Source organism: Pristiophorus japonicus, chromosome 3 (genome assembly GCF_044704955.1).
Source record: "Pristiophorus japonicus isolate sPriJap1 chromosome 3, sPriJap1.hap1, whole genome shotgun sequence".
NCBI lineage: Eukaryota > Metazoa > Chordata > Chondrichthyes > Pristiophoridae > Pristiophorus > Pristiophorus japonicus.
The window spans coordinates 221,717,838-221,734,798 of NC_091979.1; the positions used below are offsets into that span (position 1 = coordinate 221,717,838).

Below are 16,961 nucleotides of genomic sequence, written 5' to 3' on the forward strand. Positions count from 1 at the left end.
TTACAGCATTTAAGGAGGCCATTCGGTCCGTCGAGCTCGTGCTGGCTATCTGCAAGAGCATCTCTGCTAGTACCACTCACCCACCCTTTTCCCGTAGCCCTCTATTTTTTTTTCCTTCAGGTACTTATCCAATTCCCTTTTGAAAACCACAATTGAATGTCCCTCCACCATCCTCTCAGGCTGTGCATTCCAGATCCTAACCACTCGCTGCGTAAAAAAGTTTTTCCTCATGTCGCCTTTGGTTCTTCTGCCAATCACCTTAAATCTGTGTCCTCTGGTTCTTGACCCTTCCGCCAATTGGAACAGTTTCTCTGGATCTACTCTGTCTAGACCCCTCATGATTTTGAACATCTCTATCAAATCTCTACTCAACCTTCTCTGCTCCAAGGAGAATAACCCCAGCTTCTCCGGTCTATCTACATAACTGAAGTCCTTCATCTCTGGAACCATTTTTGTAAATCTTCTCTGCACCCTCTCTATAAAGCCTTCACATTCTTCCTAACGTGCGGTGCCCAGAATTGGACACAATATTCCAAAAGTGAAACTCATGCAGATAAGTATAAGTGTTACAAGCTTAGGGTCTTGTCTTAAAATGTTCTCCGGTTCAGTCAAAATAAAGACTTGCATTTATATAGCCTTTCACGACCACCTGATATACCAAAGCACTTTACAGCCAATTAAGTATTTTTTTTGAAGTGTAGTTACTGTTGGTTCAGTCACTTCAACGTCAGAGTTACATAGGAACAGGAATAGGCCATTCAGCCCCTCCAGCCTGTTTAGCCATTTAATTAACTCACTTCTGATTTGTACCTCAACTCCATTTATCCACCTTCAATCCATATCTCTTTATAACCTTGCCTAACAAATAGCTATAGATCTCAGTCTTGAAAGTTGTAATTGAAGACAGTTCCAGATTTATATTACCCTTTGTATGAAAATGTGCTTCCTGATTTCACCCCTGAACGGCTGAGCTCTAATTTTAAGACTTTGTCCCCTTGTTCTGTATTCCCCACTAGAGGAAATAGATTCTCTTTATCTACATTTTAGCTAACATTTTAAGCACCTCGATCAGATCACCCCTCAATCTCTTAAGGGAATACAAGCCAAGTTTATGCAACTTGACCTCATAACTTAAATCTCTAACCCCAGTATCAATCTGATAAATCTGTGCTGCACCCCTCCTAGACCAGTCACTCCGTCCTAGGGTGCCGTGCCCAGAATTGAACGCAGTACTCAGATGGGGTCTGAACAAGCCTCTGTACAACTGAAGCATAATTTTCTCTCCGTGGTATTCCAGCTCTCTTGAGATAAAGGCCAGCATTTAATTAACCTTTTTAACTACATTTTGTACCTGTCCACTAGCATTTAGTGATTTATGTACATGGACACCCAAATCCCTTTTTTCTTCCTCTACAGTTCCTAGTCTCTCATCATTTAGAATTTATCTTTCTTGGATCCAAAGTGGATGACCTCACACTTCCCAATTGCCCCTATGTCCCAATATGTATGATAGCATGACCCAAAAAGAGAACATTGCATCCCCCTTGACATCCAAACTGGATCTTGTGTAGTTCACATGTGCCCTTACATGTGCTTCTTCAACCTTTTTGAAGGTGGACTGAGGAAACACTTGATAAGACAAAATCGAGTGGAATTTAAAACAGGCTGCCAATGGGCTATTGCCCAAATGTCCGCCCACTTAGTTTGTTCAGTACAACTTGTCTGCGCAATATTACATAGTAATGAATGTAGAAACATAGAAACATAGAAATTTACAGCGCAGAAGGAGGCCATTTCGGCCCATTGTGTCCATGCCGGCTGACAAAGAGCCACAAGGCCCTGAAGGTTACATATAAACCTATGAACAATGAACAATAATGGACAGGTAAAGAGCATCCGGCCCAACCAGTAATGAATATGCTATGCTTTCCCATATCAGTGGGTCGTCTTACTTGACTGAAACAAACTAACTCCTAACTACCCTCCTGCATACTAAACTTCTGAGCCTGGTAAAAGCTTGTCTTTGTGACTTTCTGTTTCAAGATCTGACTGACTGCTTGTCTGGTATCTCCCTCTATTATAAGTACCTCCTTGTATTCACAGCCAGGAATCAGAGACTTCCCAACACAATGAGCATGAGATATTTACGGATTACTGAGACAAATTGCTACATTTTTGCAGTCTTTGATGAGAACAACTTCCATTCATATGGTACCCACCTGTCATTGAAGTGATTTTTGTTCTAAATGTATGTCAATACACTTTGCTCAAAAAATCCATTTAAAGGTGCTCTGCTGAAGTTGGGTTGAGGCCTATTTTTCTCTGTCTCAGCTTGTGTGTAGCTAACTATCCTGATCCTGATCCTAACACTGGGTGAGGAAGATGGGTGCAGCGTTCCATTGGCCACTGCTGGCACCCTTTGGCTGGGCAAATACAACATTCACCAAATATATACGGTTTGGTCAGAAATTGTGGCATGTTCTGTTTGGGGTTTACAACATGGCTGCTGCACTATATCTGCAGGCACAGGGCTGTTCCACAATCAGCGATCAGCCGCATGGCCAGTTAGCCTGTCTTTGGGATGTGTTGAGGGGCAAATGTTGCCTGGGACACCAGGAGAGCTCTGCAGTGCTATACGGGGCTTGCAACGTCCACCTAAATCGGCAGCTCAGACCTCGTTTAGTGTATCATTGGAAATATTGGGTCATCCAGGGCCCTGGACACACACACGACAGAATCCCTTCCCCGTCCCACCCACCCATATCTTAATAATCCACCCTGACTGTCCCATAGAGGCTACAGCTGACAAACGGATGTAGTGTATGTGCTACCTGAGTTAGACATCATAAAAATGTACAAGATTGGAAGAGCCCACTGCATCTATCTGGTCAAAACTAAATTTCAAAGAATCCTGTGCACCCCTCTTTCTCTTTCTGTCTCTCTGTATCTGTGTCTCTATCTGTTTCTCTCTCTCTCTCTCCCTCTCTCTCACTCTAGCTCGCTTTCTCTCTCTCATTCCTTCTCTATCTCTCACTGTCCCTCTCTGCTTCTCTCCTCCTTCTCTCCCTCCCTCTCTCTCCCTCTCTCTCCAGCTCCCTGCCACTAATCCCCTCTCCCTCTCTCTCTCCAGCTCCCTGCCTCTCTCCCCTCTCTTTCCAATTCCCCTCTCTCTCTCTCCCTCCCTCAATCCCTCTCTCTTTCCCCCTTCCCTCTCTCCCCCTTCCCCCCTCTCTCCCACTCTGCCCCCTCTCTACCTCTCCCTCCCTCCTCTCCTCCTTTCTCTCTCCTTCCCTCACTCACTTTCCTATCTGTCTAGTTTCAGTATCTGACCAGTTCCCTTTTGAATGTGCTGATATAAATGCCCCCTTGCTCCATGTGTTCATCGACTTCTCGGCAAAGCAGTTGAATCTAAATTGTTCAGCTTCTGGTCGGAGCTGCTGTGCACTGGCATGTTCTCGCTGATCGATGTACCCGATTGATTCTCATGTAAATGAACACATTTCTTTACAACTAATACATCAAGTTTTTTTCAATTTGTTAAATATATTTCCGACTAAGTTGGGCTCACTCAATGTATAGCTCCTTGTGTGAAAGGTCCTATGTGATTGTGAATTGTTCACACTTTTTAACAGTTGTAGTGAAGCTCGTGAACCTAGATTGAATTCTGTACAATAAAGGATTTTTTTTTCACGTGAAAAAAAAACTCTTTTTCCAAATCCTTTCTGGCAAATAATGGTGTAAAATATCCTAGTGGTGTTTACATATGTTATATTTAGGATTCGGATTTGGCTTAATCTCATATGATTAAAGTTTTTCTTTCTTTTTACTTAAAAATGGCTTGTGGATTTGTACTGTAGCTGGAAATAATAAAATGGTTATAGTTATCCATTTCCTGGATGATTTAATGTGTGAGGGTACAATTTAGCTGACTGTGCTGTTTAGCTCCTGCTAAAAATGAAGGATGTGTGATTCATGCCCATTTACTTATTTTTGTCACCATATTGTGAAGAGATTGCCAACATAGTCTTGAGATAGGAAATGACAGGATGATAAACAAGTTGGCATCTGGTGTTTTGTAGGAACTCTCTTATTTCTGGGGAACTTGTTCACAATAACACTTGTCATGCCACATTGAATCAGCAAGTGTATGTGACTAGAGATCTTGAACTTTCCTTAACAATTTGTAGAGAGAGTCAGGATTGAAAGGATTGACGAAGGTTACGTCTCTACCTGGGGAAAATTGGGTAATATTGGTAAATCCAAGGAAGAGGCAGATAAATTGGCCAGAAAAAGCAGCAAACCTGAGGACTGGGAGAATTTTATAGTTCAGCAGAGGAGGACAAAGGGTTTAATGAGGAGCGGAAAAATAGAGTATTTTTAGAGGAATAGAGGAAGTTTGCTGTGAACATAAAAACTGACTGCAGAAACTTCTATAGATATGTGAAGAGAAAAAGATTAGTGAAGACAAAAGTAGGTCCCTTGCAGTCAGAATTTATAATGGGGAACAAAGAAATGGCAGACCAGTTGAACAAATACTTTGGTTCTGTCTTCACGAAGGAAGACACAAATAACCTTCCGGAAATACTAGGGGACCGAGGGTCTCGCGAAAAGAAGGAACTGAAGGAAATCATTATTAGTCAGGAAATTGTGTTAGGGAAATTGATGGGATTGAAGGCCGATAAATCCCCAGGGCCTAATAGTCTGCATCCCAGAGTACTTAAAGAAGTGGCCCTAGAAATAGTGGATGCATTGGTGATCATTTTCCAACAGTCTATCGACTCTGGATCAGTTCCTATGGACTGGAGGGTAGCTAATGTAACACCACTTTTTAAGAAAGGAGGGAGAGAGAAAACTGGTAGCCTGACATCAGTAGTGGGGAAAATGTTGGAATCAATTATTAAAGATGAAATAACAGCGCATTTGGAAAGCGGTGACAGATCAGTCCAAGTCAGCATGGATTTATGAAAGGGAAATCATGCTTGACAAATCTTCTAGAATTTTTTGAGGATGTAACTGGTAGAGTGGACAAGGGAGAACCAGTGGATGTGGTGTATTTGGACTTTCAAAAGGCTTTTGACAAGGTCCCACACAAGAGATTAGTGTGCAAAATTAAAGCACATAGTATTGGGGGTAATGTACTGATATGGATAGAGAACTGCTTGGCAGACAGGAAGCAGAGAGTCGGGATAAATGGGTCCTTTTCAGAATGGCAGGCAGTAACTAGTGGGGTGCCGCAGGGCTCAGTGCTGGGACCCCAACTATTTACAATATACATCAATGATTTAGATGAAGGAATTGAGTGTAATATCTCCAAGTTTGCAGATGACGCTAAGCTGGGTGGTGGTGTGAGCTGTGAGGAGGACGCTAAGAGGCTGCAGGGTGACTTGGACAGGTTAGGTGAGTGGGCATACGCATGGCAGATGCAGTATAATGTGGATAAATGTGAGGTTATCCACTTCGTTGGCAAAAACATGAAGGCAGAATATTATCTGAATGGCAGCAGATTAGGAAAAGGAGGTGCAACGAGACCTGGGTGTCATGGTACATCAGTCATTGAAAGTTTGCATGCAGGTACAGCAGGCAGTGAAGAAGGCAAATGGAATGTTGACCTTCATAGCTAGGGGATTTCAATATAGGAGCAGGGAGGTCTTACTGCAGTTGTATAGGGCCTTGGTGAGGCCTCACCTGGAATATTGTGTTTAGTTTTGGTCTCCTAATCTGAGGAAGGACATTCTTGCTATTGAGGGAGTACAGCGAAGGTTCACCAAACTGATTCCCGGGATGGCAGGACTGACATATGAGGAGAGACTGGATTGACTGGGCCTGTACTCACTGGAGTTTAGAAGGATGAGAGGGGATCTCATAGAAACATATAAAATTCTGACTGGATAGATTAGATGCAGGAAGAATGTTCCCGATGTTGGGGAAGTCCAGAACCAGGGGAACTAGTCTAAGGATAAGGGATAAGCCATTTAGGACTGAGAGGAGGAGACACTTCTTCACTCAGAGAGTTGTTAACCTGTGGAATTCCCTACAGCAGAGAGTTGTTGATGTCAGTTCATTGGATATATTCACGAGCGAGTTAGATATGGCCCTTACAGCTAAAGGGATCAAAGGGTATGGAGGGAAAGCAGGAAAGAGGTACTGAGGTGAACGATCAGCCATGATCTTATTGAATGGTGGTGCAGGCTCGAAGGGCCGAATGGCCTACTTCTGCACCTATTTTCTATGTTTCTATGTTTCTCTTTGCGCGACTGCTGAAAGATATCGCGTGTGTCTGGACTTGGTCAAACTCAATAAAAGGATTATATTTGGTTTGTCAGATTCAAATTGTTCTACAATGGTTAAAAAAAATCTCAAAATGTGACAATAAGATATTATACATTGGAAAAAAATGGGTGGCAAATATGTATTCCATGAAGGTAAAGCCAAAAGGGTTTGAAGGATATTATTATACTCAGTACTTATGCTCAGTTACTTTGTAACACTCAGCAAACAGAATGCCAAACTATTGCTAAATCATTAGAATGCAATTGGAAGACATCATGCTAAACTTGTACAGTCAGGCTGCATCTTGACTACTGTGCGTAGTTCTGGTCACTGAGACACATAGGAAATATTCAAACCCTAGAGATGATGCAGAGAAGAGCTATGAGGCAGACTTCAGTGTCAAATGACTGATCTGTGAGGAAAGGCTGGATAAACCTGGGCTGTGAACTTTAAAAGATGAATGAGAGAGAAGCTAATAGAGGCACATAATTCATTAAATGGTTTGGTAAAGATAAACCTGGAATTAAAAAAAATGTATTCATTCACCTGATGTGGGCATCGCTGGCAAGGCCAGAATTTATTGCAAATCCCTAATTGCCCTTGAGAAGGTGATGGTGAGGAGCCGTGTTCTTGAACCGCTGCAGTCCGTGTGGTGAAGGTACTCCCACAGTGCTGTTATGGAGGGAGTTCCTGGATTTAGACTCAGCGACGATGAAGGAACAGCGATATACTTCCAAGTCAGGATGCTTAGTAACTTGAAGGAACTTGCAAGTAATGGTGTTCCCATGAGCCTGTTGCTCTTGTCCTTTGAAGTGGTAGAGGTCGTGCATTTGGAAGGCGCTGTTGAAGAAATCTTGGTAAGTTGCTGCAATGCATCTTGTAGATGGTACGCGCTGCAGCCACGTTGTGCAGGGAGTGAATGTTTAAGGTGGTGGATTTGGTGCCGATCAAGCAGGTTGCTTTGTCCTGGATGGTGACGAGCTTCTTGAGTGTTATTAGAGCTGCACTCATCCGGGCAAGTGGAGAGTATTCCATCACATTCCTGACTTGTGCCTTGTAGATGGTGGAAAGGTTTCGAGGAGTCAGGAGGTGAGACACTCGCTGCAGAATACCCAGCCTCTGATTTGCTCCTGTTGCCACAGTATTTATGTGGATGGTCCATTTAAGTTTCTCTTCAATTGGGACCCCCAGGATGTTGATGGCAATGGATTCGGAATGGTACTGCCTTTGAATGTCAAGGGGCGGTGGTTAGGCTCTCTCTTGTAGATAGTCATTGCCTGAGACTTGTGTGGCACAAATTTTACTTGCCACTTATCAGCCCAAACCTGGATGTTGTCCAGGTCTTGCTGCATGCAGGCATAGACTGTTTCATTATCTGAAGAATTGTGAATGGAACCGAACGTTGTGGAAACATCAGCAAACATCCCCACTTCTGACCTTATGATGGAGGGAAGGTCCTGATGAAGCAGCTGAAGATGGTTGGGCCTAGGACACTGCCCTGAGGAACTCCTGCAGCGATGTCCTGGGGCTCAGATCATTGGTCTCCAACAACCACAGCCATCTTCTTTTGTGCTCGGTATGACTCTATCCAGCAGAGAATTATCCCCCTGATTTCCATTGACTTCAGTTTTACTAGGGCACCTTGATGCCATATTTGGTCAAATGCTGCCTTGATCTTTAGGGCAGTCACTCTCACTTCACCTCTGGAACTCAGCTCTTTGTCCATGTTTGGACCAAGGCTGTAATGAGGTCTGGAGCCGAGTGGTCCTGACGGAATCCAAACAGAGCATCGGTGAGCAGGTTATTGGTGAGTAAGTTCTGCTTGATAGTACTGTCGACGAAAGCTTTCATCACGTTGCTGATGATTGAGACTCGGCTAGAATATTATCTGAATGGCGGCAGATTAGGAAAAGAGGAGGTGCAACGAAACCTGGGTGTCATGGTACATAAGTCATTGAAAGTTGGCATGCAGGTACAGCAGGCGGTGAAGAAGGCAAATGGCATGTTGGCCTTCATAGCGAGAGGATTTGAGTATAGGAGCAGGGAGGTCTTACTGCAGTTGTACAGGGCCTTGGTGAGGCCTCACCTGGAATATTGTGTTCAGTTTTGGTCTCCTAATCTGAGGAAGGACATTCTTGCTATTGAGGGAGTACAGCGAAGGTTCACCAGACTGATTCCAGGGATGACTGGACTGACATATGAGGGGAGACTGGATCAACTGGGACTTTATACACTGGAGTTTAGAAGGATGAGAGGGGATCTCATAGAAACGTCTAAGATTCTGATGGGACGGGACAGGGTAGATGCGGGAAGAATGTTCCCGATGTTGGGGAATTCCAGAATCAGGGGACACAGTCTTAGGATAAGGGGTAGGCCATTTAGGACTGAGATGAGAAGACACTTCTTCACTCAGAGAGTTGTTAACCTGTGGAATTCCCTGCCGCAGAGAGTTGTTGAGGCCAGTTCATTGGATATATTCAAGAGGGAGTTAGATACGGCCCTTACGGCTAAAGGAATTAAGGGGTATGGAGAGAAAGCAGGAAAGGGGTACTGAGGTGAATGATCAGCCATGATCTTATTGAATGGTGGTGCAGGCTCGAAGGGCCGAATGGCCTACTCCTGCAGCTGTACTGGTACAGCTTAGCTAGAGGCACGGCCTCTTCTGGGGCACATTACTGAGACATAAGTACAAGCTGCTGAGAGACATATTTACGACTGATCTTGGAAAGTTCTTCTTCACACAAAGAGACCAACAGTTGGGAATTATCTGTAGAGATAGAAGTCCTGGAGACATTCCCAGCTGGATGCTGGGAACAAGAAGCTGTAGGGATCGATGACTGAAGGTGGGCTGAATGACTTCTATATCTTTAATTATTTTGCAATGGTGATTCCATATTTTAATACTAGACTAGTCATTGCATATTCTATTCATTTATAACTGAAGGGAATAAATCACCAGCAACATTATATGGACTTACGTGATCCAACCGATTCTGCAAACAAGGGAAGGAGAACGTGAAACCCACGGACAGCCGGATGCCTTTCATACCCATATACTCCAGGAATTCAGCGATGCATTCCACAATGTGGTCAAACAGCTGTAATCAAAACACGTTACATATTAAGTTCGAACTTCATCCTTTTTTTCTCCTCATTTTCTCTCCTGCCCTTCAAAAGGCAGAAACTCATAATGGAGGCACAATTCCTCTGATGTCAGCCATCCTCCAGTGTTCTTGCCCAACTACCCACACTTCATGTATGACTTAGACATCACAACTTAAAAGTACCGGGACAAAACTTCTCCATGGACACATTCCGGCAGGATTTCAGCCAGGACAGAACTGTTACTGCGTGGTCACTCTGCAGCATAAGAGTGTACAGGCAGAGAGGAAATGGGTGTCCACCAGACAGACAAGAGGACCAGGCAAGTAGTGCAGGAATCCCCTCATTGCATCTCACTCTCTGACCGGTAAAACTGGTGAAGGCAATGGTTCCTCTGAGGAAAATAGTCAGAGCCAAGTCCACAACACCACGAGTGCTCAGCTGTACAGGAGGAGGGTGGGGCGGGGGGGTTTGGGGGGAGAAGGAACATCGGGAAGGACAGGTGTTTCTGTGGCCGCAGACGTGATTCTAGGATGGTATGTTGCCTCCCTGGTCACTGAGAGGCTGCAGAACATTTTGAGGGGGGGGGGGGGGGGGCGGGGGGTGAACAGCTAGAGGTTGTGGCCTATATTGGTATCAACGACATAGGTAGAAAGAGGGATGAGCTCCTGTAGGCAGATTTTAGGGAGCTAGGAAAGAAATTAAAAAGCAGGACAAGGCAGTATTCTCCGGATTACTTCCAGTGCCACGAGCTAGTGTGTACAGAAATAGGAGGATAATAGGAGAATGTGTGGCTGGAGAGATGGTGCAGGAGGGAGGGCTTTAGATTCATGGGAGGTGGGGCCTGTACAGGCCGGATGGATTACAACTCAACAGAGCTGGGCCCAATATCCTCAGAGGGGGTGGCAGGGGTGGGGGTGGGGGGGGTTTGCTCGTAGTGTTGGGGCGGGAGACCAAAATAGAGACCTATGCATGGAGGCAGAGGGCAAGTTTGAGGTACTAAATGAGGACTTTACATCTGTCTTTATCAGGGAGGTAGATGCTGCCTAAGTCATAGTCAAACATGAGGTAGTTGAGATACTGGATGGGCTATAAATTGATAAAGGAGGTACTAGAAAGGCTGGCTGTACTTAAAGTAGACAAGACACCAGGACCAGATGGGATGCATCCTAGGATGCTGAGGGAAGTAAAGGAGGAAATTGCGGAGGTACTGGCCATCATTTTCTAATCCTCCTTAGATATAGCGATGGTGCGAGAGGACTATAGAATTGCAAATGTTATATGTTTGTTTAAAAAAGGGTGTAAGGGATAATTGACTAGTTGATTGGTGAGTAGTTTTTCTTTTTTCCTTATCTGGTCAGTAAGAGCCCTTTGGCATTGTTGCCAAATTAGGTTACTTTAAGGGTTAAGTCATGGCAGGAGAGCCCAGACCCGTGTCATGCTCCTCCTGTGCCGTGTGGGAAATTAGGGCGGCTTCCAGTGTCCCTGACGACTATGTGTGCAGGAGGTGTGTCCAGCTGCAGCTCCTGTTAGAAACATCGAAACATATAAAATAGGTGCAGGAGAAGGCCATTCGGACCTTCGAGCCTGCACCGCCATTCAATGAGTTCATGGCTGAACATGCAACTTCAGTACCCCATTACTGTTTTCTCGCCATACCCCTTGATCCCCCTAGTAGTAAGGACTACATCGAACTCCTTTTTGAATCTATTTAGTGAATTGGCCTCAACAACTTTCTGTGGTAGAGAATTCCACAGGTTCACCATTCTCTGGGTGAAGAAGTTTCTCCTCATCTCAGTCCCAAATGGCTTACCCCTTATCCTTAAACTGTGACCCCTGGTTCTGGACTTCCCCAACATTGGGAACATTCTTCCTGCATCTAACATATATAAACCCGTCAGAATTTTAAACGTTTCTATGAGATCCCCTCTCATTCTTCTGAACTCCAGTGAATACAAGCCCAGTTGATCCAGTCTTTCTTGATATGTCAGTCCCGCCATCCCGGGAATCAATCTGGTGAACCTTCGCTGCACTCCCTCAATAGCAAGAATGTCCTTCCTCAAGTTAGGAGGCCAAAACTGTACACAATACTCCAGGTGTGGCCTCACCAAGGTCCTGTACAACTGTAGTAACACCTCCCTGCCCCTGTACTCAAATCCCCTCGCTAGGAAGGCCAACATGCCATTTGCTTTCTTAACCGCCTGCTGTACCTGCATGCCAACCTTCAATGACTGATGTACCATGACACCCAGGTCTCGTTGCACCTCCCCTTTTCCTAATCTGTCACCATTCAGATAATAGTCTGTCTCTCTGTTTTTACCACCAAAGTGGATAACCTCACATTTATCCACATTATACTTCATCTGCCATGCATTTGCCCACTCACCTAATCTATCCAAGCCACTATGCAGCCTCATAGCATCCTCCTCGCAGCTCACACTGCCACCCAACTTAGTGTCATCCGCAAATTTGGAGATACTACATTTAATCCCCTCGTCTAAATCATTAATGTACAATGTAAACAGCTGGGGCCCCAGCACAGAACCTTGCGGTACCCCACTAGTCACTGCCTGCCATTCTGAAAAGTACCCATTTACTCCTACTCTTTGCTTCCTGTCTGCCAACCAGTTCTCAATCCATGTCAGCACACTACCCCCAATCCCATGTGCTTTAACTTTGCACATTAATCTCTTGTGTGGGACCTTGTTGAAAGCCTTCTGAAAGTCCAAATACACCACATCAACTGGTTCTCCCTTGTCCACTCAACTGGAAACATCCTCAAAAAATTCCAGAAGATTTGTCAAGCATGATTTCCCTTTCACAAATCCATGCTGACTTGGACCTATCATGTCACCTCTTTCCAAATGCGCTGCTATGACATCCTTAATAATTGATTCCATCATCTTACCCACTACCGATGTCAGGCTGACCAGTCTATAATGACCACCTGTTTTCTCTCTCCCTCCTTTTTTAAAAAGTGGGGTTACATTGGCTACCCTCCACTCCATAGGAACTGATCCAGAGTCAATGGAATGTTGGAAAATGACTGTCAATGCATTCGCTATTTCCAAGGCCACCTCCTTAAATACTCTGGGATGCAATCCATCAGGCCCTGGGGATTTATTGGCCTTCAATCCCATCAATTTCCCCAACACAATTTCCCGACTAATAAGGATTTCCCTCAGTTCCTCCTTCTTATTACACTCTCTGACCCCTTTTATATCCGGAAGGTTGTTAATGTCCCTCTTAGTGAATACAGAACCAAAGTACTTGTTCAATTGGTCTGCCATTTCTTTGTTCCCTGTTATGACTTCCCCTGATTCTGACTGCAAGGGACCTACATTTGTCTTTACTAACCTTTTTCTCTTTACATATCTATAGAAGCTTTTGCAGTCCGTTTTAATGTTCCCTGCAAGCTTTCTCTCGTACTCTATTTTCCCTGCCCTAATCAAACCCTTTGTCCCCCTCTGCTGAGTTCTAAATTTCTCCCAGTCCCCCGGTTCGCTGCTATTTCTGACCAATTTGTATGCCACTTCCTTGGCTTTAATACTATCCCTGATTTCCCTTGATAGCCACGGTTGAGCCAGCTTTCCTTTTTTATTTTTACGCCATACAGGGATGTACAATTGTTGTAGTTCATCCATGCGGCCTCTAAATGTCTGCCATTGCCCATCCACTGTCAACCCCTTAAGTATTATTCGCCAATCTATCTTAGCCAATTCATGCCTCATACCTTCAAAGTTACCTTTCTTTAAGTTCTGGACCATGGCTTCTGAATTAACTGTTTCCTTTTCCATCCTAATGTAGAATTCCACCATATTATGGTCACTCTTCCCCAAGGGGCCTCGCACAATGAGATTGCCAATTAATTCTCTCTCATTACACAACACCCAGTCTAAGATGGCCTCCCCCCTAGTTGGTTCCTCGACATATTGGTCAAGAAAACCATCCCTTATGCATTCCAGGAAATCCTCCTCCACCGTATTGCTTCCAGTTTGGTTAGCCCAATCTATATGCATATTAAAGTCACCCATGATAACTGCTGCACCTTTATTGCATGCACCTCTAATTTCCTGTTTGATGCCCTCCCCAACATCACTACTACTGTACTGGAGCTGCGGATGGATTCACTCTGGAGCATGAGCGAGGCTGAGGATGTCATGAATAGTACGTTCAGTGAGTTGGTCACACCGCAGGTAAAGGTTACAAAGGCAGATAGGGGATGGGTGACCATCAGGCAGAGCAGGAGTAGGAAGGTGGTGCAGGAATCCCCTGCGGTCATCTCCCTCCAAAACAGATATACCGCTTTGGATATTGTTGGGGGAGATGGCTCACCAGGGGAAGGCAGCAGCAGCCAAGTTCATGGCACCATGGGTGGCTCTGGTGCACAGGAGGGCAGGAAAAAGAATGGAAGAGCTATAGTCATCGGGAATTCTATTGTAAGGGGTATAGATAGGTGTTTCTGCGGCCGAAACTGAGACTCCTGGATGGTATGTTGCCTCCCTGGTGCAAGGGTCAAGCATGTCTCGGAGCGGCTGCAGGGCATTCTGAAGGGGGAGGGTGAACAGCCAGTTGTCATGGTGCATATAGGTACCAACGATATAGGTAAAAAGCCGGATGAGGTCCTACAAGCTGAATTTAGGGAGCTAGGAGTTAAATTAAAAAGTAGGACCTCAAAAGTAGTAATCTCTGGATGCTACCAGTGCCACGTGCTAGTCAGAGTAGGAATCGCAGGATAGCACAGATGAATACGTGGCTTGAGGAGTGGTACAGAAGGGAGGGATTCAAATTCCTGGGACATTGGAACCGGTTCTGGGGGAGGTGGGACCAGTACAAACCGGACGGTCTTTACCTGGGCAGGACCGGAACCAATGTCCTTGGGGGAGTGTTTGCTAGTTCTGTTGGGGAGGGGTTAAACTAATATGGCAGTGGGATGGGAACCTATGCAGTGAGACAGAGCGAAATAAAATGGGGGCAGAAGCAAAAGATAGAAAGAAGAACTGTAAAAGTGGAGGGCAGAGAAACCCAAAGCAAAAATCAAAAAGGCCACATTACAGCAAAATTCTAAAGGGACAAAGAGTGTTCAAAAGACAAGCCTGAAGGCTCTGTGCCTCAATGTGAGGAGTATTCGTAATAAAGTACATGAATTAAATGTGCAGGCAGCTATTAACGATTATGATATAATTGGGATTACGGAGACATGGCTCCAGGGTGACCAAGGCTGGGAACTCAACATCCAGGGGTATTCAATATTCAGGAAGGATAGACAGAAAGGAGGAGGTGGGGTAGCGCTGCTGATTAAAGAGGAAATTAACGCAATAGCAAGGAAGGACGTTAGCTTGGATGAAGTGGAATCTTTATGGGTAGAGCTGCGGAATACCAAAGGCAGAAAATGCTAGTGGGAGTTTTGTACAGACCACCAAACAGTCATACTGAGGATGGGGATGGCATCAAACAAGAAATTAGGGATGCATGTAATAAAGGTACGGCAGTTATCATTGGTGACTTTAATCTACATATAGATTGGGTTAACCAAGTTGGTAGCGGTGGAGGAGGATTTCCTGGAGTGTATTAGGGATGGCTTTCTAGACCAATATGTCGAGGAACCAACTAGAGAGCTGGCCATCCTAGACTAGGTTTTGTGTAATGAGAGAGGACTAATTAGCAATCTAGTTGTGCGAGGCCCTTTGGGGAAGAGTGACCATAATATGGTCGAATTCTTTATTAAGATGGAGAGTGACAGTATTAATTCAGAGACTAGGGTCCTGAATGTAAGGAAAGGTAACTTCGATGGTATGAGACGTGAATTGGCTAGAATAGACTGGCAAATGATACATAAAGGGTTGACAGTGGATAGGCAATGGCAGACATTTATAGATTACATGGATGAACTTCAGCAATTGTACATCCCTGTCTGGAGTAAAAATAAAAAGGAGAAGGTCGCTCAACCGTGGCTAACAAGGGAAATTAGGGATAGTGTTAAATCCAAGGAAGAGGCATATAAATTGGCGAGAAAAAGAAGCAAACCTTAGGACTGGGTGAAATTTAGAATTCAGCAGAGGAGGACAAAAGGTCTAATTAGGAGGTGGAAAATAGAATATGAGAGGAAGCTTGCAGGGAACATAAAAACTGACTGCAAAAGCTTCTATAGATATGTGAAGAGAAAAAGATTAGTGAAGACCAACGTAGGTCCTTTGCAGACAGAATCAGGTGAATTTATAACGGGAACAAAGAAATGGCAGACCAATTAAACAAATACTTTGTATCTGTCTTCACTAAGGAAGTCACAAATAACCTTCCAGAAATACTAGGGGACCGAGGGTCTCGCGAAAAGAAGGAACTGAAGGAAATCCTTATTAGTCAGGAAATTGTGTTAGGGAAATTGATGGGATTGAAGGCCGATAAATCCCCAGTGCCTGATAGGCTGCATCCCAGAGTACTTAAGGAAGTGGCCCTAGAAATAGTGGACGCATTGGTGGTCATTTTCCAACATTCTATTGATTCTGGATCAGTTCCTATGGACTGGAGGGTAGCTAATATAACACCACTTTTTAAAAAAGGAGGGAGAGAGAAAACGGGTAATTATAGATCGGTTAGCCTGACATCGGTGGTGGGGAAAATGATGGAATCAATTATTAAAGATGAATAGCAGCACATTTGGAAAGCGGTGACAGGATCAGTCCAAGTCAGCATGGATTTATGAAAGGGAAATCATGCTTGACAAATCTTCTAGAATTTTTTGAGGATGTAACTAGTAGAGTGGACAAGGGAGAACCAGTGGATGTGGTGTATTTGGACTTTCAAAAGGCTTTTGACAAGGTCCCAACAAGAGATTAGTGTGCAAAATTAAAGCACATGGTATTAGGGGTAATGTATTGACATCGATAGAGAACTGGTTGGCAGACAGGAAGCAGAGAGTCGGAATAAACGGGTCCTTTTCAGAATGGCAGGCAGTGACCAGTGGGGTGCCGCAGGGTTCTGTGCTGGGATCCTAGCTATTTACAATATACATCAATGATTTAAACAAAGGAATTGAATGTAATATCTCCATGTTTGAAGATGACACTAAGCTGGATGGCGGTGTGAGCTGTGAGGAGGATGCTAAGAGACTGCAGGGTGACTTGGACAGGTTAGGTGAGTGGGCAAATGCATGGCAGATGCAGTATAATGTGGATAATTGTGAGGTTATCCACTTTGGTGGCAAAAACAGGAAGACAGAATATTATCTGAATGGTGACAGATTAGGAAAAGGGGAGTTGCAACGAGACCTGGGTGTCATGGTACATCAGTCATTGAAGTTTGGCATGCAGGTACAGCAGGCGGTGAAGAAGCCTTCATAGCGAGAGGATTTGAGTATAGGAGCAGGGAGGTCTTGCTGCAGTTGTACAGAGCCTTGGTGAGGCCACACCTGAAATATTGTGTTCAGTTTTGGTCCCCTAATCTGAGGAAGGACTTTCTTGCTATTGATGGAGTACAGAGAAGGTTCACCAGATTGATTCCTGGGATGGCAGGACTGACATATGAGGAGAGACTGGATCAACGGGGCTTGTATCCACTGGCGTTTAGAAGAATGAGAGGGGATCTCATAG

General features: G+C 44.5%; 1 protein-coding gene across 3 annotated transcripts in view; it reads right to left on the reverse strand.

Moving 5' to 3' along the window:
- LOC139260120 (hexokinase HKDC1-like) overlaps positions 1-16,961 on the reverse strand; it is a 448,074-nt gene that overhangs the window by 175,128 nt on the left and 255,985 nt on the right. For all 3 annotated transcript variants that reach the window (XM_070876304.1, XM_070876303.1, XM_070876302.1), the window contains one exon: positions 9,249-9,368. In XM_070876304.1, the coding sequence (XP_070732405.1) occupies positions 9,249-9,368 (120 nt within the window). The remainder of the gene's footprint in view (positions 1-9,248; positions 9,369-16,961) is intronic.